This window comes from Littorina saxatilis, linkage group LG5 (genome assembly GCF_037325665.1).
Source record: "Littorina saxatilis isolate snail1 linkage group LG5, US_GU_Lsax_2.0, whole genome shotgun sequence".
Taxonomy (NCBI): domain Eukaryota; kingdom Metazoa; phylum Mollusca; class Gastropoda; order Littorinimorpha; family Littorinidae; genus Littorina; species Littorina saxatilis.
The window spans coordinates 31428405-31452284 of record NC_090249.1 but is presented as its reverse complement, the minus strand read 5'-3'; the positions used below and the strand labels follow the sequence as shown (position 1 = coordinate 31452284).

At 39.0% G+C, this 23880-nt stretch overlaps 1 protein-coding gene across 1 annotated transcript in view; it reads right to left on the bottom strand.

Annotated features, from left to right (window-relative positions):
• Positions 1-218: 218 nt before the first annotated feature.
• Positions 219-23880, bottom strand: part of LOC138966865 (choline transporter-like protein 1) — a 227803-nt gene continuing 204141 nt past the window's right edge. Inside the window, exons 9-19 of the mRNA XM_070339239.1 lie at positions 22772-22861; positions 21771-21916; positions 19948-20134; positions 17696-17861; positions 16751-16891; positions 15457-15572; positions 15131-15168; positions 14526-14654; positions 13616-13708; positions 13031-13126; positions 219-12631 (exon numbers count right to left, since the gene is read on the bottom strand). Of these exons, the coding sequence (XP_070195340.1) occupies positions 12545-12631; positions 13031-13126; positions 13616-13708; positions 14526-14654; positions 15131-15168; positions 15457-15572; positions 16751-16891; positions 17696-17861; positions 19948-20134; positions 21771-21916; positions 22772-22861 (1289 nt within the window). The 3' untranslated portion in view covers positions 219-12544. The remainder of the gene's footprint in view (positions 12632-13030; positions 13127-13615; positions 13709-14525; positions 14655-15130; positions 15169-15456; positions 15573-16750; positions 16892-17695; positions 17862-19947; positions 20135-21770; positions 21917-22771; positions 22862-23880) is intronic.

The following is a 23880-nucleotide window of genomic DNA, read 5'->3' as shown; positions in this document are numbered from 1 at the left end:
TTTTTGCATAGTTTGGTTTGTTTTTTGTTTTCATTTAATATGATAATTGTAGTTTAATTGTCTGTGGAGGAGTTGTGTATTGAGGATGCATGTGCTGGTTACCAAAAGTTCACAGTCCAAAATATATGCAGCACACACACACACACACTCTCTCTCTCTCTCTCTCCTCTCTCAATCCCACACACTCAACTGAACAAAAGCAGATCGACCCCCAAAGGTACAATTTCATACATTTTATTTTTTTCTTAGAAATATACTGAGTATGCCAGACACAACTTACAAACAGACTGCAGGCAGGACCTCATAAAACACTGCACGATATTGTCAAACAGACTGCAGGCAGGACCTCATGAAACACTGCACGATATTGTCAAACAGACTGCAGGCAGGACCACATGAAACACTGCACGATATTGTCACACAGGCATAATTGATCAAACTTCACAGTCTCTCTTAGCTCTTTCTAGCTCATTTTCTCTTGATATCTTTCGCTCTCTCTCTCTTCAACACACACATACACACGCAGAGACACACAGAGACACAGACCCACCCATACTGAGCAGATAACCAGAAAACCACGTTTTCAAAGAGCTGACTAAACAAAGAGAAGCCTGCAAAAGAGGAACACTCATTTCACAGTGAAGTACACATATACAATATCGGCTGCATCACTAGTGAAGAATTCAACAAAAACAAATTTCATTTCAATATATTTTGCAATTGATTGGTTTAATGTTGACATTATGATCTTTCAATCAAGTCATGGGTACAGATAATACGTGTATGAATTAATGCAAAACCATTTTAAGCATTAAATGAGGACATAAAAGTTATTTAAATGGCAAAGAAAACTAGGTTTTTAGGTGAGAAAGAGAGATGGAGAAAGAGGCTTTGCACATTATAATTATAACATTTCAATATACACATTTCTACAGAAGTTGTACAATTTTCATGATGTATCTTTGTTATATAAATTATCAAACAAGACTTGTGACTGACTATTACGGATCGAACAAGCCCGCTGTGGCTGTTTTCTTCAACATGCCAGCATTTTGAGTTCGTCTCGTCAAAGTATGGAGATACGATCATGACAATCAGAGACGAGAGATGATGCATGCGTGTCTTAGTGTTTTCCAAGCCCCGAGACTTTCGCTGTGAACTTGGGATCTTTTTCGTGCGCATGTGTGCACACAGGGGTGTTTGAACACCGAAGAGAGTCTGCACAAAGTTGACTTCGAGAAAGAAATCTCTTGCCGAACCGAGAATTTGAATCGACGCTGATAGCGACAAACTGGTTACAAAGCAGTGCGCTACAAGCTGAGCTACGTCCCCGGCCCAAGTAGTGTGAAGCAATATTAAAACGTTTAGTCAATCTGTCAAACTGAAACTAAAACAACAATAAAAACCAGTCATCGCCGAGACTACATGTAGTAAGGCTTAGCTAACCCAAATCCAGTGACCGAGACGGATTGCGCTGGGCGGAGCATGCGAACGTAGTACATGTACATAATATGCATACACCAATATTCTTTCATTCTGAGCTCATTTTAAGAGTAAACATGACATATCTACATATTTTTGGACAAAGGAGAAGACAAGGAACACAATGCAACCGTTTTAAAATCTATCAGTGAAAATTCCATTTTATTGACAACTTTAATGAGCAAAATAATTAATGCAATCCCATAATCCGGACTAAGTCAAAGATTGCTTGACCAAAAATTCTATCAATTTGATTAAAAAATGAGGGTGTGACAGTGCCACCACCTCAATTTTCACTAAAAGCCAGATATGATGTCATTGAAGACATATATAAACAAAATGAAACAAACGAATGAGGGTTTCATCTGGAAGAATTTGTAATGTAAAGTTTAATGAAGATCGGTCGAGTAGTTTTCTCCAAATCATTCCACACACGAATACACACATACGCCACCACCCTTGTCTCAATTCCTGGTCTATGTTAATAAAACATTTAGTCAAAACTTAACTAAATGTAATGACTTCATGTCGGATAACTTTGAGTTTCATTAATGAACTTGATTTCTTTTAAAGATTTGTCGTTCACTTTTATGCCTGTAAATACAGTGTATGCATTTTGAACAGAAAAGAGCAATAAAATCCTAAAACATCAAGAAGCACAAACTGCAGTTGATGAAAAGCAGCAACCCTACATAAGCACTTGATGAATTTTCATTATCATAAAATTGACAAAAAAACGTTTAAAACCTTTACAAACAGAAAACCAGAATATTACTCAAAATTAAAAGAAAGCCCCAGAAGTGAAGGTAGAGAGAGAAAAAAAAGAAGTGTTTAGAAAAACTTCATTAAAAAACAGATGCACAAAATGAAGGAAACCAATTAAAGAAAAAGAACAACAAAACCAATACTCAAGTTCCTTTACAATTCGCAAGCATATCCACTCTCACACTCATACCTGCCATGAAGTATTATATACAGGGAATGTCAGCTTAATGAAAAATCACAAAACGCACCTTTACTTTACTTTATTTGGTGTTTAACGTCGTTTTCAACCGTTCAAGGTTATATCGCATATTGCGACCGGGAAAGGGGGGAGATGGGATAGAGCCACTTGTTAATTGTTTCTTGTTCACAAAAGCACTAATCAAAAAATTGCTCCAGGGGTTTGCAACGTAGTACAATATATGACCTTACTGGGAGAATGCAAAGTTTCCAGTACAAAGGACTTAACATTTCTTACACACTGCTTGACTAAAATCTTTACAAACATTGACTATATTCTATACAAGAAACACTTAACAAGGGTAAAAGGAGAAACAGAATCCGTTAGTCGCCTCTTACGACATGCTGGGGAGCATCGGGTAAATTCTTCCCCCTAACCTGCGGGGGGTACAAAACGCACCAAGCATTTGTTTCTTTCATTGAAAACAAAACGAGCCCATTTAAAGCAAGGTTCAATTCAAAACAGATAGACTGCTAACATTCCAAAATACAAATCCAAAAACACAAATGGTTAACTATGGAATGTTTAATAATTGTTTTCAGTTCTTAAACATTCCATAAATTAACCATTCAAAGCAAAGATGAAATTTATCTTTTTTCTCATGCGCGAAACAGAAGGATAAAAGGTATCATAATCTGTACACACTAGACCATAGTATTGCCAATGGTGACCAAGGATATTTTCCCTTAAATTGCATCCACACTGTAAAACTTTAAACTTGTTTGCAGCTTTATTCACAACCTCAACACAAAAGCTGTGCACAACTTCACATTTTATATTTGAATTTATAAATATACATGTAGTGATAATGATATTTTTCTGCACTGAGTAAAACCAGAATTTATGTTGAAAAAAAAATCTTCCCAATCACTTTCTGACAAGACAGAAAAAAGAAAATGAAACCATCTATGAAAATTAAAAGAAAATATAATATAAATAAGAATTAAAAACAGATTAGCTATAAATGGAAGTTGATTATTACAGGCCTTACATGTTTTCGCTATGTATAAACATGTACAGACTCGTAACCTCGCCACTCTCTGCGCTGAAAAAAAAGAGTGTATGCCTGATCCACAAAGTACATGAATGAATTTTTAGCTGATACATTTACCAGTTTCATCATGATTTAGCAATTTAATTTCACACTCAAAAGCGGGACAGAATTGAAACTGCATGAGTTGTGATGAAGTGGGAAAAAAAGAATTGCCGATACTGTAAAAATAAGATCTTCACTTGCTATAGGCATTATTAAATTTACAAATGTATTCTATAAATACATGTAACTAAAGAAAGAAAGTGAAAACAAAAGATAAAAAGTAAAGCAAGAAATTAAGAATGCTAAGAAAGGGCAAACAAAGCAAAAAGACAGAAACAAAACCACATGCAAAAAAAACAACTGATGACTGGGAAAAAATTGGCAAAAAAATGTCTTCCTAAACCCATTACCCTTCCCCCCCCCCCTCCCCCCCCCCCCCACCTAACAGCTTTCTTTTCTTTATTTGGTGTTTAACGTCGTTTTCACCCATTCAAGGTTATATCGCGACGGGGAAAGGGGGGAGATGGGATAGAGCCACTTGTCAATTGTTTCTTGTTCACAAAAGCACTAATCAAAAATTTGCTCCAGGGGCTTGCAACGTAGCACAATATATCACCCCACTGGAAGAATGCAAGCCTCCAGCACAAAGGACTTAACATTTCTTACATACTGCTTGACTAAAATCTTTACAAACATTGACTATATTCTATACAAGAAACACTTAACAAGGGTAAAAGGAGAAACAGAATCCGTTAGTCGCCTCTTATGACATGCTGGGGAGCATCGGGTAAATTCTTCCCCATAACCCGCGGGGGGTACCTAACAGCTGGGTGCAAAATCCAAAAGAGTTGACCATGTGAAGAATTATCATTCAGAAGTCTGAGGAAATTTGGTTCAAAATCGGCCATGTGAATATTCCCTTAATGAGATGTCTGCCTTCAAACAGGTATTATGCTGCCTTGACAAAATCTCTCAAAACTTTCAGAAGGGGAATCAGATTCACAGAGCACTACAACATCTGAACAGAAAAAACAAACATTTTATGAGTACATGTAACATTAACATCAGAAATGTTTCAAACAATAGATCCTATTTTTCTTTTAATCAATGCTGGTTTTCAACTTTATCCAAAAAAGCGTCGTCAGGTGATCAAGCAGTAAAATTAATCACCTTGGAAACCAGCACGTGGAAACAAGTGTACAATTGTGCATGCATGTGGAAATGAATACCTCTTGTAAATTGTTTGAATGTTAAGTCCAAGTCCATTTTTTCCACATTATGGTAATGGTTGTCAAGAAAAAATAATTGCATACTCTCTCCGCACCTTTTTGATTTCTTTGAATATGACCACAATTAAAATAACAATTAAAAAAAGGAAGATAAATACCGCTCACAATAAAAAGATCAAAGTGGTCCAACTGCGTCGGCCGCACCAAATGCAGCATGGAAACAAAAACAGGGAAAAAAAGACAAATGCTCACAAAGGATATTAACTACTTAACAACTTTCATCAGCACAATGTATACTTCCAAATTTACATTAAATTGCACATTTTTCTTGGTGATTTTCAAACACCATTAACAGCTAGTGTCATGTAACATGGACAGTGAAATCTCAAAGCAATCTGAAGAACAATACTCCAACAAGCACCAAAATCACTTGATTCTTCTGAACTGTTTCCAAAAAACACCTGCAGATTAAACTGGATCATTTTGTCTTTAACACAATGAAGGCTTGCTTTAAAGGAGAACAAGTTATTGTCATGTTTGCCTATCTCACACACACATTCTTCAACAATATATATGCCAGTGCACAGGAGCGATCATTTTTGTTCAGCAATGCATGGGACTAAAAAATTCTGGTCACTGCATACATATATTTTCATCTATATTTTGTGAAGAAAGCAAAAGACAGGGAAGCAACTATTCCAAAGCCCATTAAACACTGACAAAGTTATTTCGAAACATCGCCAATTAATTGCTTTGCCACATAATTATAACCATTGAAACTACATACATTATATATGAATTCATGCCTCTCACGCACATTTTTTTGTTAAAGTGCAAATGAACTGGTAACAATTTAACTAGAAAGAAAATTATCCTTTTTCTTTTTTAGAGTTCATCCAGCCATAACAATGATAAGAAATGGGGTATGCATAATCTCTGTCGATAACATGAAGATTTATAAAATAGTTATCACAGTACAACTGGTGCTCATGAATGTGTTTTATGTATCGGTATTCCTGCCTTTACTGTAAACCATAATTAGGTGGGGGAAAAAACCTTTGCTCAATTGTATATGAAAAGACTGAGTTGGAGGTGGATAATAATGGTTTATAAAGCGTGCATCCCCTCCCCTATTCCTGGCAGGCACACACACCCACACACGCACACACGCATGCACGCACGCACGCACGCACACACACACACAAACTAAAATAAAGGCATGTGTCTACATGTTAAAGCATATAGCCTATTAAACATTATCAACAATAATTGTTCTTTGTGCTTCTTCTTCACCAATTTTCTTTACTTTCATGAGCCTGCATGTATGTTTTTAATACACATATCAATAATGAATACTGTTGTGTGCAACTTTTGCAGTGACTTTTTTCTCAGCTTCATTGTGTAAAAGGTGTTTCGCCAGATATAGACATGCAATATAGAAATAATAGGGTGGAAAACAGCTGAGGAAAAGAAGAGAAAAATGGCCAGCCGTGACAGTCCACCAGCAACGGCCTGGCATATAGCCCCCCAGCCAGTAACAATATTTAGCAATGTTAAAGGCAGTATAAATTAATGGCCTCTCCTGGTACCTAGTTCACACAGAGAATGTAAATTTACTATAAAACACACACACACACAAATGTCGAATTATGACAAATTCAGACTTAAAGAACAAAATATGAAATACTGAAATGGAACTCTTAAAACTTAACAAGGTATATTGCTCCTCCATTAATTTCCTTTAGGTACTTTTTTACTTTGTGTTTCCTTTTGTTGTTGTTGTCTTATCAGAAATATATAGTATAAAACCATCGCTTTTTCCAAGAAGAGTTCTCCAGCCTGAAATAATAGTTGTCTTCAAACTTTCCCTTTTCTCTTGCAGAATAAAGTTTAATTTTTGTTGCTGGGTTCAGATTTTGTGAGGTCATCTTTATGTAGTGATTCCTCCAACATTCAATAAAATCTAATGTATAAGGAAAGCGTTCCTCACCCCAAGGTTAAATTACCTCCATTGACTAATCAGTTGACTAGTTTACATAGATCTGTGATCATTTTTATGCCCTTGCTAAAAATATCCAAAATGGTATAATGTTACAAGAGCTCCGAAAATGAATGCGCATATATAGTTTATAAAGAAACTAAAGAGTCCTTAATCTGGCCTTCAAGTGCTGTTTACTTGCAATCATTTTATTGCAATCTCATAAAATGAATAAATAAATAAAGAGAAAAAGAGATAACGACGAGTCATTGGACATCTGCAAAATAAGTCGATCAAACAGATAAACAAACAAACACCAATGAACGACAACAGATTCGAACAAGGCAAATTTAAACAGAAACAAATACAGATTTAAATGTCTGATGGTGTGGTTAAGCAGAAATGTGCCTATTTCCTCTGCAGTAAGCAAAACAGGAGATATAACACTTTCTTTCTTTCTTTATTTGGTGTTTGACGTCGTTTTCAACCACGAAGGTTATATCGCAACGGGGAAAGGGGGGAGATGGGATAGAGCCACTTGTTAATTGTTTCTTGTTCACAAAAGCACTAATCAAAAAATTGCTTCAGGGGCTTGCAACGTAGTACAATATATGACCTTACTGGGAGAATGCAAGTTTCCAGTACAAAGGACTTAACATTTCTTACATACTGCTTGGCTAAAATCTTTACAAACATTGACTATATTCTATACAAGAAACACTTAACAAGGGTAAAAGGAGAAATAGAATCCGTTAGTCGCCTCTTACGACATGCTGGGGAGTATCGGGTAAATTCTTCCCCCTAACCCGCGGGGGGAGATAAAACACTGTTTGAGGAACCTTTATGTACTATTTAAGTACCAGGAAATAAGTGTAAATTATACTGTATATTGTACAAATAAAATATTAATAAGAAGGTGAGGATGTTACTTTAACGAACACAAGACTGTTTCGCCAACATCCAGACTCATTCAAGATTTACTGGAAAATTCACCATACATTTTCTGCTCCAGTCCAACCTGTCTATAATTAAAACCCAAGGAACCAACCAGAAGATGTCATTATAGACAGACGGTTGCTATGGAAAGGTGAGCTTTATTGAACAAAACCTGTCAGGGATCCTTTGGGGTGGTCGTTGTGAGCATTCAGGTGGTTGTTATCGAGAGGTGATCGCCAGGGCAGTTTTGACAGTACCATTTTCATTAACAGGTATGGTATATCCTAAAAGCTGGGTATGCAGGTGAAAATGTCATTTGTGTGAGTGTTTTTTTGTTGTTGAATGTATGCCTTTTTCATTCTCCTTTTTGCCTTTATATCTTAAAAAAAAATAAAATGTTAAAAAAAGGTTTTTATGTATACCTGCCTGCTGAGTTAACCCCTTCAAACCAGAGAGTATATATACATAAATATAAAGTTTGAATGATAATTCACAACAAAATGTCATTAAAATCATGCATTTTCACTCACACAATTTAATCCTGAAAATTTCTCCATGAACAAGGTATTATGCCAGTGAATTATGGCAATTGCTCAGATAAACATGACCTAAAATAAGAAATCAAAAATCAAAAAGGTGAGTTGTTGGAACTTTTCTTATTGACAAAACAATACGTCACAACAATAAAATAAGAAAAACAGATTATAACAACAAATTCTAAAAAGTGGAACAAGGATGGCAGTGCATTCAGTTTCATTCTGTGAGTTCCACAGCTTGACTAAATGTAGTAATTTCGCCTTACGCGACTTTTTTTTTTTGGAGCAGGGAGGATAAATGTGTACCTACTTCTTTATCCACCCTCCCCCACACACACATACACACAATCTTCAGTCATAATCTAAAGATATTAGTATCAGTGTCTGTGTTACATGCCTCAATTTCCATGTCCACATTCATGCTCATCAATATTCATGCTCATCAATATTCATGCTTTTCAATATTCAAAAAGCATATATATTATTTAAACTCACCAAAGGCAACTGCAGCCGATCATAATTTCCTCCAAAACCAACAAAGATCCCACTGACATTATAGTAAATGCCCACTGGTACATATCCGATTGTTTCTCGATGAGAGCCCGGTGAAGCCAGGTATTCCTGCTACTAGTGTATATTAACAGCCATGTCAAATGTTCATGACCTCTGAGGGATGGGACTGGTATAGGCATTAAAGAGCATACATGTGCTCCCCCCCCCCCCTTCCTTCCCAAGAAGCCCCCTTCTTCTTCTTCAGCGTTGATGGTTGTGTCTGAAAGAAGCCCCCTGAAGCCGAGAAACTTGTATAATTTGCCCATCAAAACTTATCTATTTCATGCCGTTTCTCCTACAACTCCCATCCCCACATAGCACATGAACTGTCTTTAAACTATATGTCTCACACTGTTTTGTCTCCTCTGTTTCACAACAAAAATTAGCCCTGATGTTATAAAGCAACCTTTAACTTATACAACAGAAATTGATAACAATTGTGATTATCATTTGATGAGTATGCAAGCACCATGAAAAAGAGAAATAGCCTCTGGTATAATTTCTTGACATTATCCTAAGACTTAAAAGGTCTGCGAACATTTTTATCAGCACAATTAAAACATTGATTGTGTAAGACTAAGAGAAGTTCTCATGAAGCAGCTTAGCATACGTGTATAACGTTCATCATGTCCATATGTTTGTATTTATTATTCATCTTAAATTAACATACATAAACAGCCAATTGTTTTTTTGTGTGTGGCTTGTTTGGTACATTGTACAGTGTGTCAATAATGCATACGTATCAGTTCCATTGGAAGTACCTGCATGTACAATGTCTTGATCATCGTTTAGAACATCAAGCTAACATCAGGGAACTCAATTTTTTATTGAACATAGGCCAAGATCGAGCCAACATTTTAATCAAAGATACCGCACACACCAGCCCATGTGCTCCTTATATATACATGTATAACCACCATTTCGGCAAACAAAATAGAAGCTAGTTAATATTTTGAAAAGCTTGCCAGAAGCTAAGCATTCTGATGTCATGTCAGAAGTCAGCATTTTGACAATTATGTGCACATGAGAAACCTGTATTCTGACGGGATCAGCTCGTTACTCCCCCGGCTTGTTACTCCCCCTTAGGGTTAGGGTTAGGGTTAGTAACAAGCCGGGGGAGTAACGATACGGGGGAGTAGCGATCGAGATGCTCCCATTCTGACAAAGCATGACCAAAAGCTGGCAGTCTAGCAACACATCCTGGACCAGCAATCTGACACCTTACTCAAAGACAGCATTCTGAAATAACACCAGAAGGTAGCATTCTGACAATCGGATCAGAAGCTCATTTAGGAAAGAATCGGAGACTGCATGTGCTTCATTTAATATTCACATGTTAATTAATAGATCTGCCAGAAATTAACATAAAATTATAACAGAAAGTGGAAACCTACTGATAAAAACCATTTCATGTCAATGATTAATTAGCCCAGTGATAGTTTACAACCAAGACATCAAGTGACTGCATCAACATGTCTTGAAGCCAAAATCACAGTGCAGCAATGAAACAACCAGATATTCTCACCAGAAGCCTGAACAACCCATACCAGTCAATATAACTGTCGAAACATTTATAACAGGATCGCAAACAACCAACATATTCACATCAGAAGCCAACAATGAACACCAGTCTGTAGTTGTCAATAAAACATTCACACCAGTATAGCCATGTCAACCAAGTATTCACAATTGTCAAGTTGCTCGATCACACCAATAGCTAACAAAAATATCAAACCCAGACCATTCACCTAGCTCTTCCAAACCCACGTTCCTCTCGGAGCCATAGACTACATGAAATGTATAATGTTTATCAGAAGGGCCTGTACAATTGACTATTTTGCATCCAAAACATAACTAATACACATAGACTTTATCTTTAATGGGTAAGAAAAAAAAAAGGGGGGGGGGGGGGGGGGACCGCGGGACAGAAAAAAAGAAAACGCGAAAAAATTAAAAAATTAAAATTAAAAAAAGAACACACACAAAAAACACCTACCCCGTTTTCACCAAACTAAGACTGGCCATTCAGAAGTATAAGTCAACATAAAATTATCCAATAGGTGTTATCCATGTATTGTATACATATATATACTAGGAGTCTTTTTTTCTGTTTCTCAAAAGATTGAATGCAAGTTGATTATGTAACGTTTAAGAATGCATGTTTCTCATATATCTCTCAGCATGCTTCTGGCACATGACTCATGATAATGTTTCCACTGAGCTGCATGAGTCCTGAAACCTTAAAAAAAAAAAAATCAGTTTTTTCCTTCAGGATGCCTCTTGAACCTTTCATCTTCATGTCCACAGTCTAGCATTACAAACTGAATCAGATGTAAAGACAATGAGAGTCATGAAGAACACATTCATAAGAAAGTGTATAGTCATCATGTATGCTATCCCATTGTCAAACTTTTCACAGTCCAGTGGGAACACAGGTACATGTATTATTGAATGAACAGTTCAAGAATCACAACGCAAGGGCTCGGCCACGGGAATTTCAGGAAATCCAACAACGAATACTTCAACAACCCAGTTCAATCACACTGCTTAACCAAACTCAGGGACATGGCAGGAACTCATTATCTCACACATGAAGCCAGTAACATAAGTCTGGTGAACTTTTTAAGGTTTAGAGAATGGACTGCAGGTACATGAGGAGGTGACCTCTTAATTATGCTGTACCGTCCCATCGATACCCAGCAATCTACACTTTGCACTGCAGATTCAACACTTCACACACACACACAGTAGATATTAATCTTGTGAACAGTCTCAGAATATTTCTGGTAAGGTTATGCAGGAATTAACACAGGAATGGAACCCAAACTCGAACACCAGGAGCCTTCAGTACATCGTAGTTACAACTCCACTTCGCCTGACAGATGTCCAGGCAGTCTGAGAGTACTGATTGAATTGCAGATATGATTTTAACGGACAAAACCAACATTCATCCTACAAACAATTCCGAATTTTTCAGGTTCGGTTGTTATGCAGAAAACAGGAATCCAAACTTAACACCCGGAACTGTCAGTACCGGATATTGCAGATTTCCAGGAAAGTGTGGCGGTGCTGTTTTGGTTGCAGATAGGATTTTTGCGCAAGAAGCCAACATTCAACCTGTGAACAATTCCAAAAGTCCTTGCGCTGTGCTGTTTGGCTGACGGATATGATTTTCACACACACCTATTCAATGTCACTCCTTTTGACCATTTTCAGAAGTTCCGAATGGGACCATAATACAGGAACACAGGTTACGTGTAGGAATCCAGACTTTGGCACTATAAAGAGGTCACCGTAAGGTGTTAGTCCCCTTGCCACTGATTTCCAGGCAGTCTCAACCATGGTGAAGTCCACTTTACTGATCGAACATTTCAGAGTCACACAGACAATTGTTTTATGAACTTTGTCCAAAATGTGTTGGATCGCAGGAACACAGGATTCAAACCGATCATTCACACCATGCCAACAATCCCATGTTTTTACATGGTGTCATCAAACCGGAATCCACCATGGCGGCCGTTTTCCTTGCCACGCTCATTTAGGTTGCCACAGCGTGACTGAGCTGCGACGCGCTCACACATGGTTGAAAACAAGGAACACAGCCTGCTCTTCACTTCAACTGTCTTCCGAGTAATCTAAGGATGCAATTTGGATTGCCATTCCAATGTTTCCAAACACAATGCGACTGAAAGACATCATGTCATATTTTCAGCACTCAACGCAGATTTCTGTTTGGCTGGCGTGATGCGTTGTGGGCAGGTGAGCAAAGGAAAGACGAGGGGAAAGCTTGTGTCACACTTGAGCGGGTTCTGTCTCTGCTGTTGTTTCTTTTCGTCGGGTCAGTTTGTTCAACGCGTTGGAGCTATCGTTTACAAATGTCTGAAAGAAAAAGAGAGTTTGTTGTTTCACAGGTGCCAATATTCATAAACATATTTACACAGACAACATTCTCATCAGTTGATCTTCACAAAACCCTAAAGCATTGTGTGATGAGAGGCTCATTACGCACTGGTATGCAAGATAAAATCTATCTGTTCAAGGTCATTATAATATGAGGTGGTATGTTCAGATTAGAAAATATATGGAAAAAACTGCTTAAATTGCATCGTGCACTATCTTGGAAACGAAAACCAAAAAAGAAAAAGAAATATGTCTCTCCCTTATTTGTTGAAATTAAGTAAGACTGGCAAACATTATTCTTTCTATTACTTTTTGTTTTCTTTTACGTATCTGTTTCCTTCTTTTTCTTTTTCTCGTAAGCAAAACTATGTTACTGACCATAAGGCGTTTACTGGCAAAGTATTGTCTGTCGGGGCTGCCATCATTCATGTCACAGTCCTCACAGAAACACAAGAACAACGCATCCACCACCATCTGAAATGCAAAACACACTTCAATAAACACATTTACATAACTGACTAAATGCTGAAAAACTAACTCGTAAGGGGACCCTTGGAAGGGATTGTCCAGAAATACATTGTGGTTTTTAAAAAGAAAGAAAGGAGGAGGGGAGGGGAATCAAAGGGAAGAGAGAGAGAGAGAGAGAGAGAGAGAGAGAGAGAGAGAGAGAGAGAGAATTTTAGCATTTTTCTCATGAACAGAAGCATAGCTTCAGATATAGTGAACCTTAAATGAAGCCTGCCTTGACTGGTTCATTCTCTATGGTGTAGCCAAAAAGGACAACATTAGCCTGCTTTGAATGAAAACACACACATCAAAATGTGCCTGCCCCAAAGCCGCTATGGTGTCCCTACATGAAAATATAGTTTGTCATTTCTGTTCAAGTCTCATGCCAACAAACATGCACAGGAAGACAGCAGGGGAAGCCAAACTGGGACAATAGTGATATCATTAAGTACTTACCTCAAACACAGACAGAAAGCAGTGGGCCACAAAGTAGGCAAACACACACACCAGCAGAACAGGAATGGCAAAGAAATGTAGATCATTCCGACTCTGCAAAGCAAAATAAAGCAAAATGTCTTGTATCTGCTTCCCACAATGTTAAATTGGTTTGCAGCTGTATTTCACAATTAACACATACCATACCCATTTAGCTTAAATTAAAACCAGTATGTTAATGGATCTAATGTTAAACAAATCGACTATGCACATGGTAACACATACATATTCATACGCTCATTTTCTTTCCAAGCACCTAGCCAATGGAACACACTACCTCTCCCCCTCCGCCAACAACAGTCCCTCGAATCATTCAAATCTGCACTCAAGACATTCCTTTTTTCCAAATAATCCATGCATGATACACTGCCCACCCCATCCCACCCTGAATAACTGTACATATTTTAATGTTTGATGGTGTGTGTGTGTGCTAGTGACTTTAAGTCTCCGTGTGTGTGAACGAGTGTATGTGCGCCTTGAGTCGCCTGTTGGTGAGATATGTGCGCGTTATAAATATTCGTATTATTATTATTATTATTGTGGCTTCTGTATGAAACAGTTATAGGTGCCCGAGGTGGATGTCCCGTACGTTTCACAACTGAACCTATAGCTCCCTATATAGTTTCTGCATGCTGTTCCTGGGTAAAATAAACAACAACAAAAAAACACCCAAACAATTTCCAATAGTCCTATGTCACCAATCATAATTATCATTTTCATGAACAAGTGTCTTTTCATAAAAGGGAGATTTTTTAGGACCAAAAAACTAAAACTGGGTCTTTCAGAAGCATTTGAATAGGTCTATTTCATTCTTTATCACAACTTGCATAAATGATAATGAAGTTTGACAGGCATTACAAGAGTGACGTACCTTGAGCCAGATGACGCCGACAGCGCCTGTGGCAGCCATGACGGCCAGTTTAGCCAGGAACAGGAGGAAGTCCCCGATGCTGTTTAGTGCCGCCACTCGCATGGCATTGCTCACCAACATGTTAAATGCCTGCAACGCCAACACACTTTATTCACACCTCTGTACAGATAATGAACATTTTTTACTTTTACTTTTAGACCCTCCCACAACATATCTGATAAACAAAGGAATAACTCTCATTTACTCCATTACACGTTGTATGCATTTAGAGCGCTTACTTCCCTTTGTTCATCAGATCTCTAAACAGCGCTCTGCCTTATTTGTTTAAGATTCTCCCACAACAGTTAGTTGATTTTCTTTCCTCTTCAACTTCTGGTTCTGGCTTATAAATTTCTTCATTACCTAATATTAAGAGCAAACTTAAATTTTCACGACATATGCTGTACATGGACATGGTATTTTCCTGAATTTGAAAGAAAGTTAACAAACTAGTTTTTATCAAGTGCTGCAACTGACAGATATGCGTGTTTTTATAATCACTTTTAGACACTTTCTTCCCTGAAAACAAATGAACCAAGAAGCAAACAAACTCTATTTTTACTTACCCTTCTTGATGATGTACAGAAATTTCTGCCACTCACAGCTGAAACGAAGAAAAACAACATTTAATGATTTTTTAACTTTATTAGTCATGGATGACACTCATTTAAAAAAGGGCTGAATTCTGCACGGGTTTGTCTTCACATATGAAAAATCGTGCAATCTTGTTATCTCAAGAATGCATGATTTCTGCCATGGAGCTTTGAAAATTCTCATGCCTGCTTAAATTGGATCTTCATAAGCTTTATGAGATTTTATCCTGATCAGAGCCAGCATTATTAGTTGCATCAGTTTTTCTGTTTTTGTTGTTGTTGTTGTTGAGCCAGCATACCTATAACTGTGTAGGCGTTGGCGCTGAGATATTTGAGGCACTTTTCCAGACACCACAAGCAGCAACAGCAGCACTTGGCGCAGAAGTCTGCACACCAGTTGTCTGCATTTTTAAATCTGAAAAAAGAGCAAAGCAAACTGTCAGAATGTGCATCCCCTGTCTATTACATGTACTTTCATTTTCAAGGATTTTAATGATCTACAGTATTTGTACCTAAAGAAGCAGAATAGGTAAAAACAATATACATGTAGAAGCATATTTCCTCAACTTGGAGAAACCTCGAGAGTATTTTCCACTTTAATTGTTTTCTGTCATAATGAATGCATCCTTTTTAACAATGAAGAAATACATTCTTTGCCTTATACTAGAAACAGCTTTCAAAAGTATTTGATTGAAACTTAAGCTATACCGGATACAATCAGTTTTGTATTTCAGCTACCACCGCCTTAATTATGCATATTACCTATCTATTTACCATTCTCGCCTTCTCAAGAACCATGCATGCACCGGCTGGATTTGTGCATGCATGTTGCCTATTTGCATAACACGGAACAAGAAAGGTCAGATTATATAGTCCACTGGCATTACTTAGTCCATTTAACCCTACCTATAGTTTGTAAACAGCTTTCCAGAATCAAAGTGCCAGAAGTTCCAGCCAGGGTCAAAGGGGTTTTCTAATGTTCAGCAAGCTTTGTTTGTTTTCCTTCCACCAGTAGATGAAAACAAAAATGCAACTTGGCTGTTCGCTGTTCATCTCAGAGTGGTGTTATAAGTACATGTACCCTCTTTATTTGCAGAACACCTTGCTTAAACCAAGCAAATGAGGCTGTGAGTGGGGGAAGAGTTGTAGAGCTCAGAAGGGGGGAGGGGGTGGTGGGGAGGCTGTGGTCAGGATTATACAGTCAGCAGAATGAAAAGGAGGGCAGAGAATGTGTATGTGTGTGTGTGTGTGTGTGTGTGTGTGTGTGTGTGTGTGTGTGTGTGTGTGTGTGAGTACCTGTCAGTATGCACACACATGTGTGCCTGTGTAGAGGGAGAGATGGAGAGAAGTGATGAAAGATTGCTAGAGAGAGAGAGAGAGAGAGAGAGAGAGAGAGAGAGAGAGAGAGAGAGAGAGAGAGAGAGAGAGAGAGAGAGAGAGAGAGAGAGAGAGAGAGAACTCAAGACATTATGTCTTGTTAAGATACATTGATTGAGAGAGACAGAGACCTAGAAAGAGAAGTATGAACTCACTTCTTGTTAAGATACATTGATTGAGAGAGACAGAGACCTAGAAAGAGAAGTATGAACTCACTTCTTGTTAAGATACATGAGGAACATGCGTGGTATCTTGACCAGTGTGATGACAAAGGCGCCCATGGCAACAGACCCCATGTGATAGACGACCAGACGTCCTATAGCACTCAGGATAGGTGTGCCTAGCTTCTTTTTATTTCTGAAACACAAGGGGAAAATGTTAAACGTCATATAATAATAAGTTTTAAATCCACCATTCAGCATTCAGTCTAATTTACATGACCTTTGTGAAAACAGAAAGAAGATAACAGTAACACTTATACAGCCTGCCTTCTAACAATGGTCTCCTTAGATTCATGTTATTTATATATATTTTAAAACATTGTATGTTGTCTGTAACATCACATTTATACCTTTAACTTAATTGTTGTGTTCCTTTTTTGTACACTATAGATTCTGAGGCTTTGTAAAACATGAATCAGAATAAAACATTGTTTAAACCGAAACACAGTAGTACCAGAATTTTCAACAAGAGATTATTAAACTAAAATTGTCCATGCATAAAGACAAATAACTCAAATCAAGAAAAAGAAAAAGAAAAAAAGGAAACATCATAGAACAGACGAAAAATGAACCAGCAATGTAACTGCAGATAAAATGGAGGAAGGAAAGACATAATAAATACAAGAATGTGCTAACCATCAGGGATCATGTTAACAAGAAATTTCCAATATTTTATTTGTAAAAGTATCATAATATTGGAAAAGAAATCAGCAACCATTCGTACATATCTGTAGATATATTTTTTTACTCTTTAAAAACAACAAAAAACAAAACTATGGACAAATTTGATGAAATCCCTGTTTCGGACTTGGTTTGGCTCATTTACGTAACAGAGTGACCGGCTTATGTGAGGGTTATAATACAGAACTTGTAAAGAAATACTGGTTTGGAAACTGACTAGCGCCAACACTGAACAAAACCAGCTACAGGTATGACGTACTTTGTAAAGTACCAGTGGGCGACCGTGCTTGAGATGACAAACTGCTGGCAGGCGACGATGAACTCGGTGATCCAGACCAGGCCGGCGATGTGGAACCACCAGAAGTAGGACACCAGCTCATGCTCTGTGTATTGGACAAAGCCGAACTGGTCAACAGTGGGCTTCTCTGCCAGACACAGATACACACAGGGCCACTGTTTACTAACACACCCACATGCAGCACAGCCGATGCACCACGAACACACCCACACGTCATTCTCTGGTCAGATATGGCATACATACCACTGACTCACACATGTATATACCTTGTGTTTGTACACTGTAGTAGAGATAAGCTGGGGCATCCAATTCTCAATGAGATATTAAAACTTTTTGCCAGAGCCTGGTATTTTCTAACAAAATTTAGATCTGATAAACAAAGTAATGTATACACCTGCATGTGTTATAGACTAAGTGAGAGTTATGTGGAACCAGTCTCGAGAGTGTACAGGTGTGTTCGTGGGAGAGTGTACAGGTGTGTTCGTGGGAGAGTGTACAGGTGTGTTCGTGGGAGAGTGTACAGGTGTGTTCGTGGGAGAGTGTACAGGTGTGTTCGTGGGAGAGTGTACAGGTGTGTTCGTGGGAGAGTGTACACAATGAAACTGATTACGGGACTTTGAAAACTGGATATAGCTCTTTGCCTTCATAAAGCACATAAAGATTAATACGAAGGATTTAATACTAATCAGATGTTTCCAGAAGAGAAGTATATATAACCCTTGATAGTAACGCCAGGTTTATAAAGTATATCACATCAGGTTAGTAGTTACTCTTTAATGATATTTAAAATCTTCTATCTAAATGTTTAGAAAATGCAGAGTAAAAGTAAATAATCCAAGCAAATGCAAGTCCTATTCCTTCCTTTAAAGGCTGATCGACTGACAACAGTATGCCCAACTTTTTCCCTCCTTCACACACATACACACATACTCTCTCTCTCTCTCTCTCTCTGAAGCAGGTCTGGGGAGTGCAGACTCAAGTGAAAAGTGTGCATCGCATTGTTTGACAAAGCAGAAATGGTATGAGGCCACTTAACAGAGACAATCATTGGAAAGTGTGGAATTCAAGGAACAATTTTACCAGTCAGTGCAATGGTCAAGTGTACGCCAAAAACAGGGTGTTATTACAACAGTCTCAGAACAGTTGTAAAACTCAACAATCAAATAGATTAAAAAAAAGTCTCTTCATGTTGTGTGTGTGCAGCTATCAGCACAATGATTACAATTTTCACTTTATTGTCCCTTGAGACTGACTCTTCATAATGGTACTATAAATAAATTGTGTGGTTCCACAATTGTTATTTTGGCCTAGAGGGGGGATGCGATAATTAGGAACCAATTAGAGACACACTTGTCTGATACGGAAGAGCCAATTAGATTTCCAGTTCAGGTCACATGTAATTAACTAAGCGTCACTCGCTAGTCGACGCTTGACCGGGCCTGCTCAAATTCTTCTGGTTATTCTGGCAATTTTGTGTGTGCTGCTATCAGCACATTGATTACAATTTTAACTTTGTCTTTATTGTCCCTTGAGACTGACTTTCCAAAAATGGGATTATAAAAGCAAGAACTGAATTTGAATGCCATATTTGCTCACTCTTCACTCGTCTGCCTACGTATACGTACAAGCAACTATTACTCCTAAAACTACAAAGCTTTACATATTGATTATATAGACATACTGGCATAACCAGATCTTTTATCTAATATCACAAACTAACTAATATTCATGATCAACTACTGACTACCTCCCCAAGATATGAGGATAGTTTGTCATTATGTAAAGAACTGTTGGAAACTGGAGCTAGATATACAGGTTTAAAAAAGAGAAAGCTTGAGAAATAGATTTCTAACAGATAATATATTTCAAATCAAAAGACCTTAAAAAAATAAACTCCAAAAGTTTGAGGATAGTATAGATCTTAAAGTACAACAATGTGGCAGAGTGAGAGGAAGGCGGATGGAATTGGATTTTAAAATGAAGGTATACCTGTATTTACAGGCTTTACTTAGAACAGGAAATGAGAAGGGAAAAAAAGTCTCAAAATAAAAGAATTAAGTGGTATCAAATGGTCTCAAAACATTGCAGTTTTGATACGATAGATCCTTATCGAGTCACATTCACCTTCCTGCAGCAAAAAAAGGGCCTTAAAACACTGCAATAAGTCTTACACTAGAAACTATCCTCAAACCAGTGGCTGTCATTATCTGTACCTGCAGTGGAGAGGTAGGCGAGGATGATGACCCAGTAGACGAAGTAGAGGATGAGGATGAAGTAGGTCAAGACAGGCTGTACCATCATGGTGGGAACCGACGCCACACAGCTGCTGGCTTCTTGGAACAACACCACCACAAGGGAGATGCGTTTCCTCATGGCTAGTAACACCAGCAACAGGATCACCTGAAACAGGAAAATAGACAATTTATACATGTACTGCGCATGCTGGTTTCGTGAAACAAAGTTACCACCAGAGATGTGTTTCATAAAGCTAGAGTACATGTACACTTGAACTACCACAACCACACAGCAGAGGCAAGGTAGGCCTGTTCACTGTTGATGTCTACTTCTAGGCATTAGTACCGCCAGTACCACGAGGACACAGACAGACAGACACACGCAGACAGACAGATAGACAGACAGAAAGACGCAAACAGACAGACACACACTCACTGTCAGACCAGAGGGCATGACAGCAGAGGCAAGAGAGGCCTGTTTACGGTTGCTGTCTACTTCTAGGCATTTGTACCATCAGGACACAGACAGACAGACAGACAGGCGCAGACAGACAGACAGACAGACAGACAGACAGACAGACAGACAGACATACACACACTCAGTCACTGTCAGACCAGCTAGAGGCGATGACAGTGAAAACAAGGAAGGCCTGTTCAATGCTGATGTCTACTTTTACCTTCAAGCCACACACACAGTGACTGACAGACAGACACATAGACAGATTGCCAGTCCTATACTCATTCTAAGACCAGAGTAGATGACAGAAAAAGCAAGGAAGGCCTGTTCACTGTCGATATCTACTTACAACAGTGGTACCATCAGGACACAGACAGACAGACAGACAGACAGAGACAGACAGACAGACAGAGACAGACAGACAGACAGACAGAAAGACATCCCTCCTACTAACCGTAAGACCCGAGGCGATGATGGCAAAAGCAAGGAAGGCCTGTTCACTGTTGATGTCCACTTCCAGCAGTGGTACCATCAGGACACAGACAGACAGACAGACAGACAGAAAGACATCCCTCCTACTAACCGTAAGACCCGAGGCGATGATGGCAAAAGCAAGGAAGGCCTGTTCACTGTTGATGTCCACTTCCAGCAGTGGTACCATCAGGACACAGACAGACAGACAGACAGACAGAAAGACATCCCTCCTACTAACCGTAAGACCCGAGGCGATGATGGCAAAAGCAAGGAAGGCCTGTTCACTGTTCATGTCCACTTCCAGCAGTGGTACCATCAGGACACAGACAGACAGACAGACAGACAGAAAGACATCCCTCCTACTAACCGTAAGACCCGAGGCGATGATGGCAAAAGCAAGGAAGGCCTGTTCACTGTTGATGTCCACTTCCAGCAGTGGTACCATCAGGACACAGACAGACAGACAGACAGACAGAAAGACATCCCTCCTACTAACCGTAAGACCCGAGACGATGATGGCAAAAGCAAGGAAGGCCTGTTCACTGTTGATGTCCACTTCCAGCAGTGGTACCATCAGGACACAGACAGACAGACAGACAGACAGAAAGACATCCCTCCTACTAACCGTAAGACCCGAGGCGATGATGGCAAAAGCAAGGAAGGCCTGTTCACTGTTGATGTCCACTTCCAGCAGTGGTACCATCAGGACACAGACAGACAGACAGAAAGACATCCCTCCTACTAACCGTAAGACCCGAGGCGATGATGGCAAAAGCAAGGAAGGCCTGTTCACTGTTGATGTCCACTTCCAGCAGTGGTACCATCAGGACACAGACAGACAGACAGACAGAAAGACATCCCTCCTACTAACCGTAAGACCCGAGGCGATGATGGCAAAAGCAAGGAAGGCCTGTTCACTGTTGATGTCCACTTCCAGCAGTGGTACCATCAGGCTCTCTTGTTTGTCTAGCAAGGATTTGAACCCCACGTAGGTCCACCACAAGAACGCTGTACCCACTGAAAAAAAGGCCTCATATTATGTCATATGCCTGCTAACATTATAATCATTAGGCAAGAGGGGGGGGGGGGTGGGTGCATAAAAGGCCCGTACTGATCCACTGGGTTGTGTGAGGGGAAAAAGCAACAAATCAACCAATCAATCACAGTAATCGGGGGGGGGGGGGGGGGGTGGGTGCATAAAAGGCCCGTACTGATCCACTGGGCTGTGTGAGGGGAAAAAGCAACAAATCAACCAATCAATCACAGTAATCATAAACAAGAAATGAACGATGTATAGCTGCCCTAGAATGACCTTTGGTGGCCTTATAATCAATAAATCCATCCATCCATCCATGTAGTCCTCTATCAGTGATCTTTATTGTCTTGTTTCACAAGTTTCACCCCTCTTCCCACAAACCCTCCCCTTGCTCCATTGTACTTTGTTTTGATGGCTTCAGAGTTTAACGTGATTAAAAACATTCTGTGTTTGTGTGTGTGTGTGTGTGTGTGTGTGTCACTGTGTGTGTGTGTCACTGTGTGTGTGTGTGTGTGTGTGTGTGTGTGTGTGTGTGTGCATGTTCTAGCACACATTCTAAAAAAACAAACAAACAAACTGTACCAAAACTAATAAGATCACATGAACTTGATAGGAATTTGAGTTATTTTTGTATACCGCATATGAAAATCTTGCAGGGTGGTGGGAGTGTGCATATGTGTGTGTGTGTGTGTGTGTGTGTGTGTGCATGCGCGCGTGCGTACGTGCGTGTGTATGTATGTTAAACCACCACAAAAAAAGTATTGACCGGTTAACATCTGCACAGCGTACTACTGCATGAAGCAGCTGCTGATGCATTCAAAGATTTTCTCCCTTACCCATGCTGGCAATGATGACAGCAGCTACAATGATCCACACGATGACGGAGGCCAGGTACCTTATCAACAGCACCATCAGCACAGAAAACCCTGCACACACACACACAAAAACTCCACAATCATCACCACAATCACCATCAACACGTACATCCTCCCTCCATACATCAACAGCTTATTTTCCCCCTGACACAAATCGCTGAATGCAATAATTGACCAATCACTGCCGGGGAGGTTTCCGACGCCTATAAACCTGTCCGCCGCTTTGTCAACCCAAAGAGGCTGAAACTATGGGACAAGACAGCCCCTGCAATCATCTGGTCTCCTTTTGCAATTGACTACTTTATGGCCGCCACTGTCTGATCAAACACGCCACAAGGTGCTAAAGTCTTCTGGGGGAAAACCACGCTGTCTGGTCTACGCCAAGGAAAAACAACAGGAAAAATGGATGGCTTTCATCTGAAGTTGTCACTGAAGATGAATTGTTGGACGTTTCTTTTTTATGCTTTGAAAGTTTATACGTATCGGCTTTTGTAGTTCTCTGTGGGGTTATTTTCCTGTCAAACTACTCAGACTGATACATACACATAACTAGGTGTCAACTAAAAAGAAACTTTGGGCACAGAAAGATTTTTTGCAGAGGTGGACACTTATGGCAAGACGGACTAAAAAGTTGATGTTTGCCAAGCTAGGTTCTAAAACAAATTCTAAACAAGTCGCGTAAGGCGAAAATACAATATTTAGTCAAGTAGCTGCCCTTTTTCAGCAAGACCGTATACTCGTAGCATCGTCAGTCCACCGCTCATGGCAAAGGCAGTGAAATTGACAAGAAGAGCGGGGTAGTAGTTGCGCTAAGAAGGATAGCACGCTTTTCTGTACCTCTCTTTGTTTTAACTTTCTGAGCGTGTTTTTAATCCAAACATATCATATCTATATGTTTTTGGAATCAGGAACCGACAAGGAATAAGATGAAAGTGTTTTTAAATTGATTTCGAAAAAAAAATTTTGATAATAATTTTTATATATTTAATTTTCAGAGCTTGTTTTTAATCCGAATATAACATATTTATATGTTTTTGGAATCAGCAAATGATGGAGAATAAGATAAACGT